The sequence below is a fragment of the Eleutherodactylus coqui genome, chromosome 1, assembly GCF_035609145.1.
Source record: "Eleutherodactylus coqui strain aEleCoq1 chromosome 1, aEleCoq1.hap1, whole genome shotgun sequence".
Taxonomy (NCBI): Eukaryota; Metazoa; Chordata; class Amphibia; order Anura; family Eleutherodactylidae; genus Eleutherodactylus; species Eleutherodactylus coqui.
The window spans coordinates 213,477,197-213,496,413 of NC_089837.1; the positions used below are offsets into that span (position 1 = coordinate 213,477,197).

The 19,217-nt window shown below is 45.2% G+C and overlaps 1 protein-coding gene across 1 annotated transcript in view; it reads left to right on the forward strand.

The window, feature by feature from the left end:
- Window positions 1-19,217, forward strand: part of TXLNB (taxilin beta) — a 122,679-nt gene that overhangs the window by 88,353 nt on the left and 15,109 nt on the right. The window contains exons 7-9 of the mRNA XM_066605488.1: window positions 11,715-11,789; window positions 13,067-13,159; window positions 17,158-17,253. Coding sequence (XP_066461585.1) covers window positions 11,715-11,789; window positions 13,067-13,159; window positions 17,158-17,253 — 264 coding nt within the window. The remainder of the gene's footprint in view (window positions 1-11,714; window positions 11,790-13,066; window positions 13,160-17,157; window positions 17,254-19,217) is intronic.

Consider the following 19,217-nt stretch of genomic DNA (forward strand, 5'->3'; position numbering starts at 1 on the left):
GGCTCAGTCACGTCCAGCCGGCTCTTCTCCCTGCACTGCTCTCAGTAGTATTTAGCAGGCGGGGATTTAAAATCCCTGGCTGCTGAATGGGCTGCCTTTGATTGGCTGAGCACTGTGACCAATCAGAGGCAGCTCTCAGCTATTGAATGACAACTGAGAGCTGCCTCTGATTGGTCCCTGCACTCAGCCAATCAGAGACAGCACTCACCCATTCATGAATTCATGAGTTTTGCCGCGGGAAGTCAATGGAAGCTGTCCGATCTGTGGCATACCCGGAACTGTCATTCCGAGTTTGCTCCAGGTCCCGCAGGAAAGCGTTTGCCCACATGCACGGAGGAAACGCCGGATGACCAGCACACGTCCAGAATGTCCTCATGCCGCGGGCAGGGTGGGATCCCGCAGCAGGGCTCACGCCCACAGAACCCGCCTGGCCCTGAACATGAGGCATTAGGCTAGGAAAGATTTATTGCCTAATAAATGAAAAAAGTTATATGAGTTTCTAAGTATTCTAAGTTTATAGACTTTATAATAGAATTTATCAAGGGCTGTGCACCAGAATTGTGGCATAAAAAAAGTCACAAATTATGGTGCATGCCACATGTGATTTATAACTTTTAGGGCTCTTTCACACGGGGAGCTACACGCGCAAAAATCTAGCTCGTAAAAAACGTACGGCTATTGGAACCAATGGTCTCCTATAGGAACATTTAGATGAAGGAATTTGAACAACCCCATTGGTTCTAATAGATGCGTGTTTTTGGGGCATGTGAAAGAGCCCTTAAGCTTCTTTACCTACCTTGGAAAAATGAATTGGAATTTCACAGCCAATCAAGTAGACCAGAAATTGGTATTAATTATACTAAAACTCTAGCAGTTCATATCTAGAGTAGAGTTTAATTTCTGGCGCACAGACAGCCAAAAATGTGCCAAACTTATTAAGATGCTTGCACTTCATTTTAACTTTCACTTGTGTATTAACATTTTTCTGAATACAAAAATAAACATGCCAATAAAGGGCAAAAATAAATGGAAAGTTAGGCACAAAAAGAGGAAGAAGGAGACATTACAGTTGCATCAACACAATCTAGAAAGCCTGACAGAATAATGGAAAAAAATAATGAAAAAATAGCACATATGCACTTCTTAATAACTTTGGCACATCTTACTCCAGTGCACTGCTGTTAAAGACTGGCATATAACCACCAGTCAAGATTCAAAGAAGCATTATTGGCAGAACAAAACAGATATGAGTATTGCCAAAGCAATTAGAAAATATGGATAGGGATGACAAATCAGGACTGAGGATTTAAGGGGTAGGGACACTTCAGTTTTAGTAAATCGCCACTTTGTTTCCATTCCTCACCATAATTTGCTGCAAGGAATAATAACAGCTTTGTTTACATTCAGACACTGTGCATATGGTAGTTAGTCCCGCTCTCAGCTGAGAAGTCAATATAATTGTATCCATTCTAGACAATGCTATACATCTTGAATAGAGATGAGCGAACACCAAAATGTTCGGGTGTTCGTTATTCGTAACGAACTTCCCGTGATGCTCGAGGGTTCGTTTCGAACAACGAACCCCATTGAAGTCAATGGGCGACCAGAACATTTTTGTATTTTGCCGATGCTCGCTAAGGTTTTCATGTGTGAAAATCTGGGCAATTCAGGAAAGTGATGGGAATGACACAGTGACGGATAGGGCAGGCGAGGGGCTACATGTTGGGCTGCATCCTAAGTTCACAGGTCCCACTATTAAGCCACAATAGCGGCAAGAGTGGGCCCCCCCCCCCTCCCAACAACTTTTACTTCTGAAAAGCGCTCATTAGCATGGCATACCTTTGCTAAGCACCACACTACCTCCAACAAAGCACAATCACTGCCTGCATGACACTCCACTGCCACTTCTCCTGAGTTACATGCTGCCCAACCGCACCCCCTCCCCCCCACAGCGCACACCAAAGTGTCCCTGCGCAGCCTTCAGCTGCCCTCATGCCACACCACGCTCATGTCTATTTAGAATTGCGTCTGCCATGACGAGGGACCGCAGGCATACACTGCAGAGGTTGGCACGGCTAGGCAGCGACCCTCTTTAAAAGTGGCGGAGCGATAGCCCACAATGCTGTACAGAAGCAATGAGAAATAGAATCCTGTGCCACCGCCATCTGGAGCTGCACACGTGGGCATAGCAATGGGGAACCTATGTGCCACACACTATTCATTCTGTCAAGGTGTCTGCATGCCCCAGTCAGACCGGGCTTTTTAATTCATAGACACAGGCAGGTACAACTCCCTATTGTGAAGTCCCTGTCGACCCACAGCATGGGTGGCTCCCTGGAACCCACCGGCGGTACACAAAAATATCCCATTGCATTGCCCAACACAGCTGAGGTAGTAATGTCGTGCGTAATACAGGTGGGCTTCGGCCCACACTGCATGCCCCAGTCAGACTGGGATTCTTTACAAGTGGACACATGTAGGTTTAACTCCCTGTGGACCCACTGCCTGGGTGGGTGCCAGGAAGCCACCGGCGGTACATAGAAATATCCCATTGCATTGCCCAACACAGCTGAGGTAGTAATGTCGTGCGTAATACAGGTGTGCTTCGGCCCACACTGCATGCCCCAGTCAGACTGGGATTCTTTACAAGTGGACACATGTAGGTTTAACTCCCTGTGGACCCACTGCCTGGGTGGGTGCCAGGAAGCCACCGGCGGTACATAGAAATATCCCATTGCATTGCCCAACACAGCTGAGGTAGTAATGTCGTGCGTAATACAGGTGGGCTTCGGCCCACACTGCATGCCCCGGTCAGACGGGTTCTTTAGAAGTGTACAGATGTATTAAAAACTCAGTGTGCACCTACAGCATGGGTGGCTCCCTGGAACCCACCGGCGGTACACAAAAATATCCCATTGCATTGCCCAACACAGCTGAGGTAACGTCAGCTGTAATGCAGGTGGGCTAAAAATTAATTTGATTACACTGTAGGCGAGGGCCCACACAAATTGCTGTATCAACAGTACTAATGTACATCCCAAAAATTGGCCATGGCCAGCCAAGAGGGCAGGTGAAACCCATTAATCGCTTTGGTTAATGTGGCTTAAGTGGTAACTAGGCCTGGAGGCAGCCCAGTGTAACGAAAAATTGGTTCAAGTTAAAGTTCCAATGCTTTTAAGCGCATTGAAACTTATAAAAATTGTTCTGAAAAATTATTTGAGTGAGCCTTGTGGCCCTAAGAAAAATTGCCCGTTCAGCGTGATTACGTGAGGTTTCAGGAGGTGGAGCAGGAGGAGGAGGAGGAGGAATATTAGACACAGATTGATGAAGCAGAAATGTCCCCGTTTTGGATGGTGAGAGAGAACGTAGCTTCCATCCGCGGGTGCAGCCTACGTATTGCTTACGTATCGCTGCTGTCCGCTGGTGGAGAACAGAAGTCTGGGGAAATCCAGCCTTTGTTCATCTTGATGAGTGTTAGCCTGTCGGCACTGTCGGTTGACAAGCGGCTACGCTTATCTGTGATGATTCCCCCAGCCGCACTAAACACCCTCTCCGACAACACGCTAGCCGCAGGACAAGCAAGCACCTCAAGGGCATACAGGGCTAGTTCAGGCCACGTGTCCAGCTTCGACACCCAGTAGTTGTAGGGGGCAGAGGCGTCACCAAGGATGGTCGTGCGATCCGCTACGTACTCCCTCACCATCCTTTTGCAGTGCTCCCGCCGACTCAGCCGTGACTGGGGAGCGGTGACACAGTCTTGGTGGGGAGCCATAAAGCTGGCCAGGCCCTTAAAGACTGTTGCACTGCCTGGGATGTACATGCTGCTCGATCTACGCACATCCCCTGCAACATGGCCCTCGGAACTGCGCCTTCTGCCACTAGCGCTGTCGGCTGGGAATTTTACCATCAGCTTGTCCGCAAGGGTCCTGTGGTATAGCAACACTCTCGAACCCCTTTCCTCTTCGGGAATCAGAGTGGGCAGGTTCTCCTTATACCGTGGATCGAGCAGTGTGTACACCCAGTAATCCGTCGTGGCCAGAATGCGTGCAACGCGAGGGTCACGAGAAAGGCATCCTAACATGAAGTCAGCCATGTGTGCCAGGGTACCTGTACGCAACACATGGCTGTCTTCACTAGGAAGATCACTTTCAGGATCCTCCTCCTCCTCCTCCTCCTCCTCAGGCCATACACGCTGAAAGGATGACAGGCAATCAGCCGGTGTACCGTCAGCAGCGGGCCAAGCTGTCTCTTCCCCCTCCTCCTCATCCTCCTCATGCTCCTCCTCCTCCTCCTGTACGCGCTGAGAAATAGACAGGAGGGTGCCCTGACTATCCAGCGGCATACTGTCTTCCCCCGCCCCCGTTTCCGAGCGCAAAGCAGCTGCCTTTATGGTTTGCAGGGAATTTCTCAAGATGCATAGCAGAGGAATGGTGACGCTAATGATTGTAGCATCGCCGCTCACCACCTGGGTAGACTCCTCAAAATTACCAAGGACATGGCAGATGTCTGCCAACCAGGCCCACTCTTCTGAAAGGAATTGAGGAGGCTGACTCCCACTGCGCCGCCCATGTTGGAGTTGGTATTCGACTATAGCTCTCCGTTGTTCATAGAGCCTGGCCAACATGTGGAGCGTAGAGTTCCACCGTGTGGGCACGTCGCACAGCAGTCGGTGCACTGGCAGCTTAAAGTGATGTTGCAGGGTGCGCAGGGTGGCAGCGTCCGTGTGGGACTTGCGGAAATGTGCGCAGAGCCGGCGCGCCTTTACGAGCAGGTCTGACAAGCGTGGGTAGCTTTTCAGAAACCGCTGAACCACCAAATTAAAGACGTGGGCCAGGCATGGCACGTGCGTGAGGCTGCCAAGCTGCAGAGCCGCCACCAGGTTACGGCCGTTGTCACACACGACCATGCCCGGTTGGAGGCTCAGCGGCGCAAGCCAGCGGTCGGTCTGCTGTGTCAGACCCTGCAGCAGTTCGTGGGCCGTGTGCCTCTTATCGCCTAAGCTGAGTAGTTTCAGCACGGCCTGCTGACGCTTGCCCGCCGCTGTGCTGCCACACCGCGCGACACCGACTGCTGGCGACATGCTGCTGCTAACACATCTTGATTGTGAGACAGAGGAGGAGGAGGAGGAGGAGGGTGCTTTAGTGGAGGAAGCATACACCTCCGCAGATACCAGCACCGAGCTGGGGCCCGCAATTCTGGGGGTGGGTAGGACGTGAGCGGTCCCAGGCTCTGACTCTGTCCCAGCCTCCACTAAATTCACCCAATGTGCCGTCAGGGAGATGTAGTGGCCCTGCCCGCCTGTGCTTGTCCACGTGTCCGTAGTTAAGTGGACCGTGGCAGTAACCGCGTTGGTGAGGGCGCGCACAATGTTGCGGGAGACGTGGTCGTGCAGGGCTGGGACGGCACATCGGGAAAAGTAGTGGCGACTGGGAACTGAGTAGCGCGGGGCCGCCGCCTCCATGATACTTTTGAAGGACTCCGTTTCCACAACCCTATACGGCAGCATCTCAAGGCTGATGAATTTTGCGATGCGGACGGTTAACGTTTGAGCGTGCGGGTGCGTGGCGGCGTACTTGCGCTTGCGCTCGAACACTTGCGCAAGCGACGGCTGAACGGTGCGCTGAACTACACTGCTGGATGGGGCCGAGGACAGCGGAGATGAGGGTGTGGGTGCAGGCCATGAGGCGGTAGTGCCTGTGTCCTGAGAGGGGGGTTGCATCTCAGTGGCAGGTTGGGGCACAGGGGGAGAGGCAGGGGTGCAAACCGGAGACGGTGAACGGCCTTTGTCCCACCTTGCGGGGTGCTTGGCCATCATATGTCTGCGCATGGTGGTGGTGGTGAGGCTGTTGGTGTTGGCTCCCCGGCTGAGCTTTGCGCGACAAAGGTTGCACACCACTGTTCGTCGGTCGTCAGGCGTCTCTGTGAAAAACTGCCAGACCTTAGAGCACCTCGGCCTACGCAGGGTGGCATGGCGCGAGGGGGCGCTTTGGGAAACACTTGGTGGATTATTCGGTCTGGCCCTGCCTCTACCCCTGGCCACCGCACTGCCTCTTGCAACCTGCCCTGCTGATGCCCTTGACTCCCCCTCTGAAGACCTGTCCTCCTGAGTAAGCGTTGCACACCAGGTGGGGTCAGTCACCTCATCGTCCTGCTGCTCTTCCTCCGAATCCTCTGTGCGCTGCTCCCTGGGACTTACTGCCCTTACTACTACCTCACTGCAAGACAACTGTGTCTGATCGTCATCGTCCTCCTCACCCACAGAAAGTTGTTGAGACAGTTGGCGGAAGTCCCCAGCCTCTTCCCCCGGACCCCGGGAACTTTCGAATGGTTGGGCATCAGTGACGATAAACTCCTCTGGTGGGAGAGGAACCGCTGCTGCCCAATCTAAGCAGGGGCCCGAGAACAGTTCCTGGGAGTGTTCCCGCTCCTGAGCAGGTGTCATTGTAGTGGACTGAGGAGGCTGGGAGGAAGGAGGAGCAGCAGACAGAGGATTCGGATTGGCAGCAGTGGACGGCGCAGAACTGCGGGTAGACGATAGGTTGCTCGAAGCACTTTCTGCCATCCAGGACAGGACCTGCTCACACTGCTCATTTTCTAATAACCGTCTCCCGCGTGGACCCATTAATTGGGCGATGAATGTGGGGACGCCAGAAACGTGCCTCTCTCCTAATCGCGCAGCAGACAGCTGCGACACACCTGGATCAGGAGCTTGGCCTGTGCCCACACCCTCACTTGGCCCTCCGCGTCCTCGGCCACGTCCACGTCCACGTCCTCTAGGCTTACCCCTACCCCTCAGCATGCTGTATTACCAGTGATTAGATTTCCCAGGCAGGAAATAAATTGGCGCAAGACTGCAGGCCAAATATAATTTTTGCCCTTTTTGGAAAACGAAAGGCCCCACTGCCTCTAGTGAATGAATTATCTAAGTTTAATAACTGTGCTGTGTCCCTGCTTATGTGTCACAGAACGTGAGGGTAGCAGAGTTATTATAACTCTTGGAGAGCAGGTATTTTTTTTCCCAATTAAGGAAAGCAAATGGCGAACCCAGCAGTAAAGCGTAGCTGGGTGCGTATGATTTAGCAATGTTTTTCACGCAGCTCACACGTCTACACAGGCGTAAGGACGGACACAGGCTGGACAAATAGATTTGTTTTCAGTTTTTTCCCACCAACAGGCAGCACTGCGTATATTCAATGAACCTGCGAAGTTTAATAACTGCGCTGTGTCCCTGCTTATGTGTCACAGAACGTGAGGGTAGCAGAGTTATTATAACTCTTGGAGAGCAGGTATTTTTTTTTCCCAATTAAGGAAAGCAAATGGCGAACCCAGCAGTAAAGCGTAGCTGGCTGCGTATGATTTAGCAATGTTTTTCACGCAGCTCACACGTCTACACAGGCGTAAGGACGGACACAGGCTGGACAAATAGATTTGTTTTCAGTTTTTTCCCACCAACAGGCAGCACTGCGTATATTCAATGAACCTGCGAAGTTTAATAACTGCGCTGTGTCCCTGCTTATGTGTCACAGAACGTGAGGGTAGCAGAGTTATTATAACTCTTGGAGAGCAGGTATTTTTTTTCCCAATTAAGGAAAGCAAATGGCGAACCCAGCAGTAAAGCGTAGCTGGGTGCGTATGATTTAGCAATGTTTTTCACGCAGCTCACACGTCTACACAGGCGTAAGGACGGACACAGGCTGGACAAATAGATTTGTTTTCAGTTTTTTCCCACCAACAGGCAGCACTGCGTATATTCAATGAACCTGCGAAGTTTAATAACTGCGCTGTGTCCCTGCTTATGTGTCACAGAACGTGAGGGTAGCAGAGTTATTATAACTCTTGGAGAGCAGGTATTTTTTTTCCCAATTAAGGAAAGCAAATGGCGAACCCAGCAGTAAAGCGTAGCTGGGTGCGTATGATTTAGCAATGTTTTTCACGCAGCTCACACGTCTACACAGGCGTAAGGACGGACACAGGCTGGACAAATAGATTTGTTTTCAGTTTTTTCCCACCAACAGGCAGCACTGCGTATATTCAATGAACCTGCGAAGTTTAATAACTGCGCTGTGTCCCTGCTTATGTGTCACAGAACGTGAGGGTAGCAGAGTTATTATAACTCTTGGAGAGCAGGTATTTTTTTTCCCAATTAAGGAAAGCAAATGGCGAACCCAGCAGTAAAGCGTAGCTGGGTGCGTATGATTTAGCAATGTTTTTCACGCAGCTCACACGTCTACACAGGCGTAAGGACGGACACAGGCTGGACAAATAGATTTGTTTTCAGTTTTTTCCCACCAACAGGCAGCACTGCGTATATTCAATGAACCTGCGAAGTTTAATAACTGCGCTGTGTCCCTGCTTATGTGTCACAGAACGTGAGGGTAGCAGAGTTATTATAACTCTTGGAGAGCAGGTATTTTTTTTTCCCAATTAAGGAAAGCAAATGGCGAACCCAGCAGTAAAGCGTAGCTGGCTGCGTATGATTTAGCAATGTTTTTCACGCAGCTCACACGTCTACACAGGCGTAAGGACGGACACAGGCTGGACAAATAGATTTGTTTTCAGTTTTTTCCCACCAACAGGCAGCACTGCGTATATTCAATGAACCTGCGAAGTTTAATAACTGCGCTGTGTCCCTGCTTATGTGTCACAGAACGTGAGGGTAGCAGAGTTATTATAACTCTTGGAGAGCAGGTATTTTTTTTTCCCAATTAAGGAAAGCAAATGGCGAACCCAGCAGTAAAGCGTAGCTGGCTGCGTATGATTTAGCAATGTTTTTCACGCAGCTCACACGTCTACACAGGCGTAAGGACGGACACAGGCTGGACAAATAGATTTGTTTTCAGTTTTTTCCCACCAACAGGCAGCACTGCGTATATTCTATGAATAATAACTGTGTTGTGGCCCTGCCTATACAATTCTTTCCCTGCAGTATCAATGGAGGGTGCAATGCTCTGCAGAGGCGATTTTGAGAAGCCCAAAAAAAATGCAGCACAGCCAACAGCAGCCTGGACAGTACTGCACACGGATAAATATGGCCCTAGAAAGGACCGTTGAGGTTCTTGAAGGCTACACTCACTCCTAACACTCTCCCTGCCTATGCAGCACTTCTGTCCCTAATGCCAGGTGCAACGGTCTGCAGAGGCGATTTTGAGAAAAAAAAAAAAATCCCACTGCTAACAGCAGCCAACACACAGCTATCAGTGGCCCTAATAAGGACCTTTGGGGGGTCTTGAAGCCTACACTAACTACCAATTCTTTCCCTACAGCAGCTCCGGTATAAACAGCACTGTCCCTCATCTAACTCACACCGCATCTGAGGCGAGCCGCGGGAGGGGCCGACTTTTATATTAGGCGAACACCTGATCTCGCCAGCCACTCACAGCAGGGGGGTGGTATAGGGCTTAAACGTTGCAGGGGGAAGTTGTAATGCCTTCCCTGTCTTTCAATTGGCCAGAAAAGCGCGCTAACGTCTCAGGGAAGGAAGTGAAAGTAACCAGAACACCGCATGGTGTTCGTCACGAATAACGAACATCCCGAACACCCTAATATTCGCACGAATATCAAGCTCGGACGAACGCGTTCGCTCATCTCTAATCTTGAACTATAAACTCATCCATTGTTAAAAACTACCAGACAAACTTTGCAACTGTTCATCAGGAGTAGCTACAGATACACATCAAAATTATTCACCCCCATTGCAAATTAGTTTTTTTTTGCAAAATTTGCAAACTTTCAACTGTTTGCAAAAAAAGAAACAAGAACAGCTTAAATAGCTCAACACAACTAATATAACAAGAAGTTACCCAAATTCAAAACAAAATGCCACTTTTAATGACTACTGCAGTCTCAGAATTATTCAACCTCTTTTTTTTAGAACCATCTTTAGTACTTAATAGGACATCTTTTTGCTGTGATGAACTGCTGCAAACTTAATGCATAGCCAAACACCAGCTTCTGACAGCATTCCTGAAGGATCATATCTTCTAAGAGGATGCTGAAGCTTAGCCTATTCCTCAGGTCAATGGCCTCCAGCACACTGATATTTTTGGGTTTGTTTGCTGCAACCATCTTCTTCAAAACCCACCAAAGATTTTCTATTGGGTTCATAAGGTAAATGTGATGGTCATTCTAGAAATTTCCAGTACTTCTTCTGAAATCGAGCCTTGGTGGGCATTAGGATATGTTTGGGATCGTTGGCTTTTTGTAAGGTCCAATGATGCCTAAGCTTCAGCATCCTCTTAGAAGATATGATGTTTTCTCCTAGGACGTCCTGATACTTGATTGAATCCATCTTGCCCTCCACATGCGGCAGGTTTCCAGTGCCAGAGAAAGCAAAGCAGCCCCAGAGCATCAACGAGTCACCGCCATCACTCTAGGCAGGTTGTTCTTTTCAGCGTATGCTTCACTCTTCCTCTTTCAGACATACTGCTGATCCATAGGCCTAAAAAGCGACAGTTTTATTTAATCAGTCCACAGTAACAGAAATTCAAAACTTTGGTTGCTTATTTATATTGTTTGGGGAATATTGGAGCTGACTTTTCCTGTGTTTTTGGGTCAGTAGAGGTATACATCTTGGAGTTTGAGCATGAAGACCTTCAGGGTTTAGTATGCACCTCGTTCGTGACCTATAGGTTGCAGGTTCAATCCCTGTGTGGCTCAGGTAGCCGGATCAATGTTGACTCAACCTTCCATAATTCTGAGGTCGGTAAAATGAGTACCCAGCTTGCTGGGGGGGGGGGGTAAAAAGATGACTGGAGAAGACAATGGCAAGCCGCCCCACAAAAACAGTCTGCCTAGAAAATGTCACATTGTGACGTCACCCTAGCAATCAGTCATGACTTGGTGCTTCCACCAGGGGACTTTACCTTTTACTATGTAAATAGAAACCTCAGTGCCTGCTGCTACCAAATTTTGCTGCAAGTCTTTTGCAGTCACTCAAGAGTTTTTGACTACTTATCCCTTCAGGAATCTAGTGTCAGTTGGTGATAGCTTCTTCTTTATGCCCCATCATAGTAGTGTAACCAATGTTCCTTTAACTTCGAATTTGCTACCTATGCTTCCAACTGTATCTCTAGGAACATTGAGTGCCTTTGCTAACTTTTTGCATCCTTTTTCTTGTTTGTGTAAGTCAATGATCTCTTCTCTAAACCTTTTGGAACACTCTCTTAACTTAGTCATATTTCTTATCAGTCAAATGTTAGCAAGTTAACAAAACCCTAGCCATTTAAGTATTTGATGTGTTTTATCTCAAGCACACCTGATGCTAGTAATGATGCCCTTGATTTGCAAATGTATGCTTTTATGAGGGATTCTATTGTATATACCGCGCAGCCTCTGCATGTGTTGAAAAAAGCGTTCTGATTCTCTTACAACTATCACGAAAATTATAAAGAACTGAAACACAAAGAATATTGTAGAACTCTTAATTGATATAGTGATTAAAGCTTTAGTTATATAGTATTGCATAGCAAGTGTCAGAATTTCTTTCTGGATTTATTGTAATTCCTCCCAGTTCATTATTTTCAATCTATGACAGAGCATTTCTCTAATTTGAATCTTGAATTAATGGTCCCCATGGATGTGATTGGGTAGGACAGAGTTTTAAAGGGAAACATTTGCAAAGAAAACCACTCACTCTCTCCACCTATTGACTCCTATTGCTAAATGAGCTAAGTGTATCAAATAATTGTTACCTTAATCACATTTATGTTTTCCAGTTGCTTACTCAGGCTGCAGAATGGAAGTTACAGACCAAGATGTTGAAAGATCAAGAAACTGTACTAAAAACACAGGTACACTTGGAAAATAAAATCCATGCCATTCAATTTTTACGTCTACCAACTGATTATTACTCAAAGGGCTTCTACAGCATTAGAAAACAATGACTGCTTTGTTCTAGCACCATACTAATCCTTGGGTTGTGTCCAATATTGCAAAGCCATTGAAGGGCTGAGCAGCAACCTTTTCAAAGAAAATAGCCTTGTTTTTCCAATTCTGCACAACTTTTTTAACCCGAGTTTTTAAATGGAATGTGTAATCAGAAAATGACTTATTGCATTAATCAAGGCAATCTTTCATCTATGACAGATTGCCAGTTTACTCTGAATGTAGCTAGGCAGTCCTTTAGCATGCTCTTTCCTCCTTCAGCATATAACAGTAGTCTTGTGTAAAAGTACCCTAAGTGGTCAGTGAGAGAACTGCAGGATTTTAGGCTTTTTTATAATAGTCTTGATACATCCTGTCCTTTAGACAAAAGTCATCAGTCATCTCATTATCATCACAGGAAGAATTACAATGAAAGATAATGCCTAGATGTACTGTACCTAACATAGGATCCACCAGAGGCGTAACGTAAAGCTCCTGGGCCCCAATGCAAAACCTGTAAAAGGGCCTCCAACTATAATGCTTTATTCATAGTATTGGGCTCCCTATATCGAGAAGAGAGGCCTTATGGGTCCCTAAGGCTCCTGGGCCCGGGTGCAACTACATCTCCTGCATCCTCTATAGTTACGTCATTGGGATCCACCATTCACAGCATAAGATAATCACAGCTTGCTTTCAAAATTAAAGACAAGTCTTATGCTGAGTCAAAAGAGACAAGACCTCTAGTAAGACAAATATCAAGCTCATCGGGAGCTGCCACATCATACTTTTAGAAGGATGACTAGTGATACCTTTACTTTCAAGGATTGTGTTTATACTATGCTCTAATTGCTACATCCACAGGGAATAGTATGGTATAGTATAACTACCCTCAAAGTGGGAAACAAATCCCTTTCTATGTTGGCAGGAAAACATGAAATCTGAATAAAATGGAATGTCTAGTAACACTCTTAAACAGATAAGTTAATTATCATTTTCAAAGATTGTATGGGATTATTAAAAAAGCTAAATAGGAGACGTTTTACCGATGTTTGACATAACAATGTTGTGAAAAATGTTACATTCTTAGAGCATTTTTATTGTGTGCATTGATTTATCATATTAATGTTTCAAAATGAAATCACAGTTATACAAAAGTGTCACTTGTCAAAATCCTGCTAATTATTGTCATTTTCTCTGTTGGCAGATTACACTGTACTCTGAGAGATTTGATGAGTTCCAGAGTTCACTGACAAAAAGCAATGAGGTTTTTACAACATTCAAAAAAGAAATGGAGAAGGTGAATATTTTCATTATAGTATGTTAGGCTGAAAGAAGACAATGTCCATCTAGTTCAGCCTGTTTCCATCCCACTTTGTGTATCCAGAGGAAGGCAAAAAAATTGTGTTGCATGCATAGCTCGCTGCAGCAGATTTTCTATGAAGCACAGAACATGTTAGAAGTGGAGGCATACATTAAGATGCCGCCTATTTTTAACCCATTAAGCCTCCATGCCGTAAATGAACATCATAGACTGACTTATTTTAAGCCTATACAACGGACGTTTATACAACGGCTTCTAGAAGGTTAAACAGATGGAAGGTGCTCTCTGTGTCCCCACTGACCCCTCACAAATGCAATCGCAGGATGCCAATGGGTAGCCATTGCAGTCAGAGGCCTAGGAAAGGCCTCCAGGTATGCCACTGTTTTATGCCTATTAAGCAGTGCCTTTAGCAGAGCTTAATACATCGCTTTGCAGTTTTAGACTCACAGTAAAATAATCCTTGCTATACTAAGCACACCAAAGTATTATAAGAAGACAAAATGATTGCATTGTAATAACCTTAATAGAACTGAATAATTGAATAAATATAATTAAAGGTTATTAAAAATGTACAGAGTTAAAAAATAAAACCACCTTTAGGGTTTAGTTTTTTTTAAAGTTAAAAACACATGTACACACGATATTACTGCAGTAATCATGCCCCCGTGTAATTACCTCTATATTATAATTGTACAAGACCCACTATACATAAGGGCCAAATAATACCACCACACCATGATAACATATTGCCACCACATAGTTATGTTATAAAACCACCATACTGTTACTGAATAAAGATCAACACAAAAAATAACACTACCGGTATATGAAAGTCAAATTAAACTGCACATTATGATCACATATTACCATGACATAGTAACTAACACCACCATACTATTACTGAATAAACACCACTACAAAGATTGCTATTACAAATAATAACAATATATGAGAGACAAATAATACCCACAGACTCTGACCACAATATACTTCTATACTGTTACCAAAAAAAACGTATACAAAGACCAATGTTACTCTCATATAGTGGTAGATACCAGTTCACAGTACCAGAACACAGGCGCTCTGCAGATCATATAAGTGATTACAGTACAGTTACCTCCAGTAATCATTGGTAATATCCCCTTTGGCTGGGGTCGTTCACTTTTCATTTTCTTCTCCATCCATCCCAGACCACCATTATGGCTTTTTCCTGGTCAACTTGTCTCTACAGAATTTGACACAGAGACATCTTTAACTCCTTAATTTTACAGCCACCTGCTTCATTTTCTACAACTCTATACAATCTCCCCATCCATGGTGCCCCAGACAGTAATAATTCCATGTGCCCCACATAGTAATAGTATTCCATTCTTGTACTTCCTGTAGGTCCCAAACAGTAAGTGCCACTTTCAGTGCCCTCACTCATTAATAATGCCCCTCATCGCCCCTTTTAGTAATAATGCTCCTTGTGGCCCTCTTTTAGTAATAATACTCCTGCTGTTCCCCTTTTAGTAATAATGACCCCTGCAGAAAGCAGCATGGGACCCATGTGGCGCAGTCTAAAAAGGCTGGGAGGTGGTAGGAGAGACACAGTTGAGTATATAAAGCTTTTTTTCCACTTTCACAGCCAAAAAAAAAAAATTGCCTCTGCATTGGCCCCAGCACCCAATTGGCCCTCTGGGATTTTTTCTGGTGGCCATTCCACCCCTGCTTAAGTGCCATGCAATAGGAAATGAGAGGAGAAGTCAAGCTATGCTGTGCACAGTGCCACATACCCCAACCAACACAGCGCAATTACTTATGAAGATTGATCTGTCTGCTCTGCTGTTCTGGACAGAGGAACAGAAGTAGGAGTTACAGGGGTGAAGAGGAGTCATAGTAGCACAAGAACAGTGGTGAAGGGGAGCTTTGGGCCCCCCTGGCTTAGGGACCCAGTTGCAAATGCGACTCCTATGACCTCTATAGATACATCACTGGATTGGGGCTGAGGGACCAGGAGCCGACAGGTCCCCTTTCTTAGCAGAAAAGTCTCATCATGCACATTCACTCCCCACGGAAATATATGGTAGATACAGGCTAGCTAAGTGAGACAGTTTGGTGAAGCAAAAGGAATTGCTATAGACATATTACAGGGAAACATTACACTGCTTCACCCTGTAGAGACAAAAACTTTGACTCCCTAATCTTTTGCTTATCCCACAGCCCAACATTTTTCATAGGATAATTTGTATCTTTAGAGATTGGCCTGATTGTTGTATAGTAAAAGATCTCACTTTTAAAATTCCTTGAGGACTAGTAATCTGAGGAGCATATGCAATGCCAAATATTTCATTCCCTGATAGCTCACTTATAATTAACATACACCATACAGATGAAAAAAAAGACAGAGTTAGCATGAATATCCACTACCAACTTGCTGGTATCTGTTGTTATGCAAATAATACTACTACCCAAAATTCAAATAATGATACTACTACACAGTGTCTAAATGGTTATGCCAAGAGCATCATCATACAGTTTTTTCTTGGTTATATCTGTTAATCCAAACACTTAGTGATAACCAATATAACCACCATTACAGCTTCCACCAAAACCTCCTAGCATCCTGAATGAGTTTTGCCCAGATATGCCATTATACAGAAGAAGTGGATTTTTGCTACATATTAATAGATTAATTCAAGAGTTTGAGATGAAAAACATCTTCTGTGGGACCATATTTGTTTACCAAGAAACAGGTGTAAGTAAAAATGGATAAAAAAATATGTTTTGCTCCTTAACAGGAGAGAACAACCCAAAGTACATTGATTCATTTCTTATAAAGGACCAGTCGGCTCTCCTGACATGTCTTCCCCATGAAATAACAATTCTGTAATATCCTTTCTTAGACCTCTACATTGTGCTTTTCCTCGGTTATTCCTCATGGAAATCTAAAAACAAATTGACAACTGGGTGTTTCCATTTCACTTGCCACTATGGTGAGACTACAAAGTCTGATAGTGTTCACCGAGTGCTCATAGTGTCAGACTGTGTATGGACATGTCCCATTGACAAGGTGAATGAGTTGTCAATTTATTGAGAAATAACCACATAATGCAAAGTTCTCAGAAAAGATGCTCAGACATTATTTTCTGGGGAATACAAGTACTTACTACAACACACATGTCCGTAGAGCTGATATTTCATTTATGGGGAAATTTCCCATAAGCCATCATAAATAACTGAGCTGTAGGCAGAGTGTGAATGGAGGAAAGCTCCAAATCCCATTTGATCACTACAGTCCTTGATGTTATAGTTTGGGGGGAATTCTAGAAGCAGTAAGGATGGTCGAAGCTGTCAAGGGATAACACACATAACCACATACTGTAATAAAAAAAAATGGTTAACCCTTTCCAATCCAATTTGTATCCTGGTTTTACTAGGGGGCTTACTCTTTTTCTGCCGTTATACAACGGCGCTATATGCTGGCTAAGGCCAGTACTGCATGAGGTGACACGTTGGATAGGCTCCGACAGCAGAGAGGCTGGCAATATACAGTAAGAGAACCCCGACGGATGTCTTCCAATATTGGAGCTGTACAGCCTTAAATCATAATGTCTTCAGAGGTCAGACAGTGGATTGGAAAGGGTTAATAGTGAGGGCTTGGAAATAAATGCTGCGGCACACATCTAAATTCGGAATGGAGGAACATGTTGTATACAAAGCTTTCTTTTGGAAGTTATAAAAATATTGTTCTTAGTGCAAAATAAATCATCTTTTCTCTCAAAGAGCAGACAGTCTGGTAAAATATTAACGCTGTAATAAATTCTGTCTATGAAGAGCCGACAGAAAATGTAATTACCTTTGTCAAAATCCAGTGATCATTTCGGCACTCTGACATTTTTTTCTTCAACGCCTTGTTCATTTTATTTCTGTAACATCCAGGTATTTGTTTCTATGATGATGTGCTAACTGGAATTTGTGTTGTGAATGTCTAGATGACAAAGAAGATAAGGAAGCTAGAAAAAGACACAAACACCTGGAAAACGAGGTTCGAAAATTGTAACAAAGCTCTGCTGGACATGATTGAAGAGGTGAGAGATTTTCTATCAAATCATCACTGGCCGGCAGTGCAGGGAATTGCTACTTTTTGCTTTTCCTTTATGTTCTGACAGTTTCATTTATTTAGCTCTTGTCAGAGCAAACTTTACTTGACCTTGACAAGTACCGTACATTTCATAATGAAGTTAGGGAAAAAAAGCAAACCTGAAATTAAAAGAAAATTATTATCTATAAAGCAGACCTCTTGTACAAAATCTTGTCTCAGGACCAATTATTCTTCTCTGCCAATGTCCTTCCGATCTATCCGCTGGTTCTAGATCCTGTTTTTCAGCATCTAAGATTGGCAGACACAATCTTCAGACTATCTAATTCCCACAACGCATAAATAAATAAATCTTGGTATTTGTATAGCGCCAACTTATTCCGCAGCGCTTTCAGGTAATTTTTACTTATTACCCCCCACCAAGCTGGGTTCTCATTTTACCGACCTCAGAAGGATGGAAGGCTGAGTCAACCTTGATGCATTGGTAGCGTTAGGCTACTGATGCACTACAGCTGCACTCTTATTTGCCAGTGCTGTTTGTCTGATTAGCGTTAAATAGAGCAGGGCACAACGAGGTATTTTAGAGTTCTATTGAATGCTATGAAAATCTGTGTTATCTATCGTATGGGTAAAAATAATTTACCCGTTAATTTTTTATGCAGTTTCTGTGCAGAAATAGTATTGGGGGGTGCACACAGATTTGCCACATTGGCTAAATCCGTAGCAGAACTCTGAGACTCCACCTTGTAATTCAGCTGTTAATTAAAATGTCATGTTGTAAATCTGTGACATAGATGTAACACATCAAAGGCCGTGTTAGGCCACCTGCAGACGGGCAGAAATTCCGCGGCGAGATTTCCCGCGGAATTTCCGCCCCTGGAAGCTGCCATAGGATTGCGTTAACAAACGCAATCCTAGGCAGACAGCTGCAGTTTGTCCGCGCAAAATCTCGCGCGGCAAACAAACCGCAGCATGTTCTATTTCTGTGCCGGGCTCGCACCGGCCGCCGGCTCCGGTCTGCGCATGCGCCGGCTGCCCGGCAGTCGGCACATGAAAGATCCGGAGCTGCGGGGCACGGGTCAGTACGCACTACTCTCTGCATGCGCTCGGGTCGGGTCCCGCGAAGAGAATTCTTGCTGCCGGATCCGACCCAGCCGTCTGCAGGCGGCTTTAGAGTATTAAAATAATTAGCACTCAGTTTGGACCTAGTTACTTTAGGCTCTGTTCACATGATCATTTCTAGGCTTTCATTAGGGGTTCAAATATTCTTGACAGCAAGAATAAAACAGTCCGCAGCAATTTTCTTGTAGCAAAATATTCAGTCAATGGGATCCATGACTCATCAGGATCTGACTGAAAATAGATTTGGTTGGCAAGACTCCAATATGAGCATAAGCCGTGACACCAATGTGTATAGAGCTTTAAAAATAACAAAAAGGATGTTCAAGGATTTGCTTTAAAGGCTCTGTTAGATAAAAGGGTAGTGGTTCTATACACTGAACAATCAATGGATTAAGAATACCTACTCAATAGCAGCTTGGTCCACCCATTTGGGTGATCACAGCTTTCAGACATTAGGGAACAGATTTCACAAAGTGGACACATCCTCCATACTCAACTGAACCCAAGCCTGCTGAACCAGCTCCATCAGTTGGTGCACATTTTCTGGATAAGTAGGAGCAAATCTTACAGCCCTTTCTAGCATATGACAAACATGGTTAATGGGGTTACAGTCCAGTGAGTTTGAGGGCTAAGGCAGTGTGTAGAATTCATTGTTATGCTGCTCCAACCATTCCCTAGTCATCAAAACTCAATGACAGCTTAACATTGTCCTGTTGAATGATAGCACTATGGTCAGGGAAGACTTCCAGAGGTTATGGTTGCAAAAGGTCAGGTAACAGGTCCTTGTAGCTTTCACCGTTCAAGGATTGTCATATGATGGCCAGTTGTCCT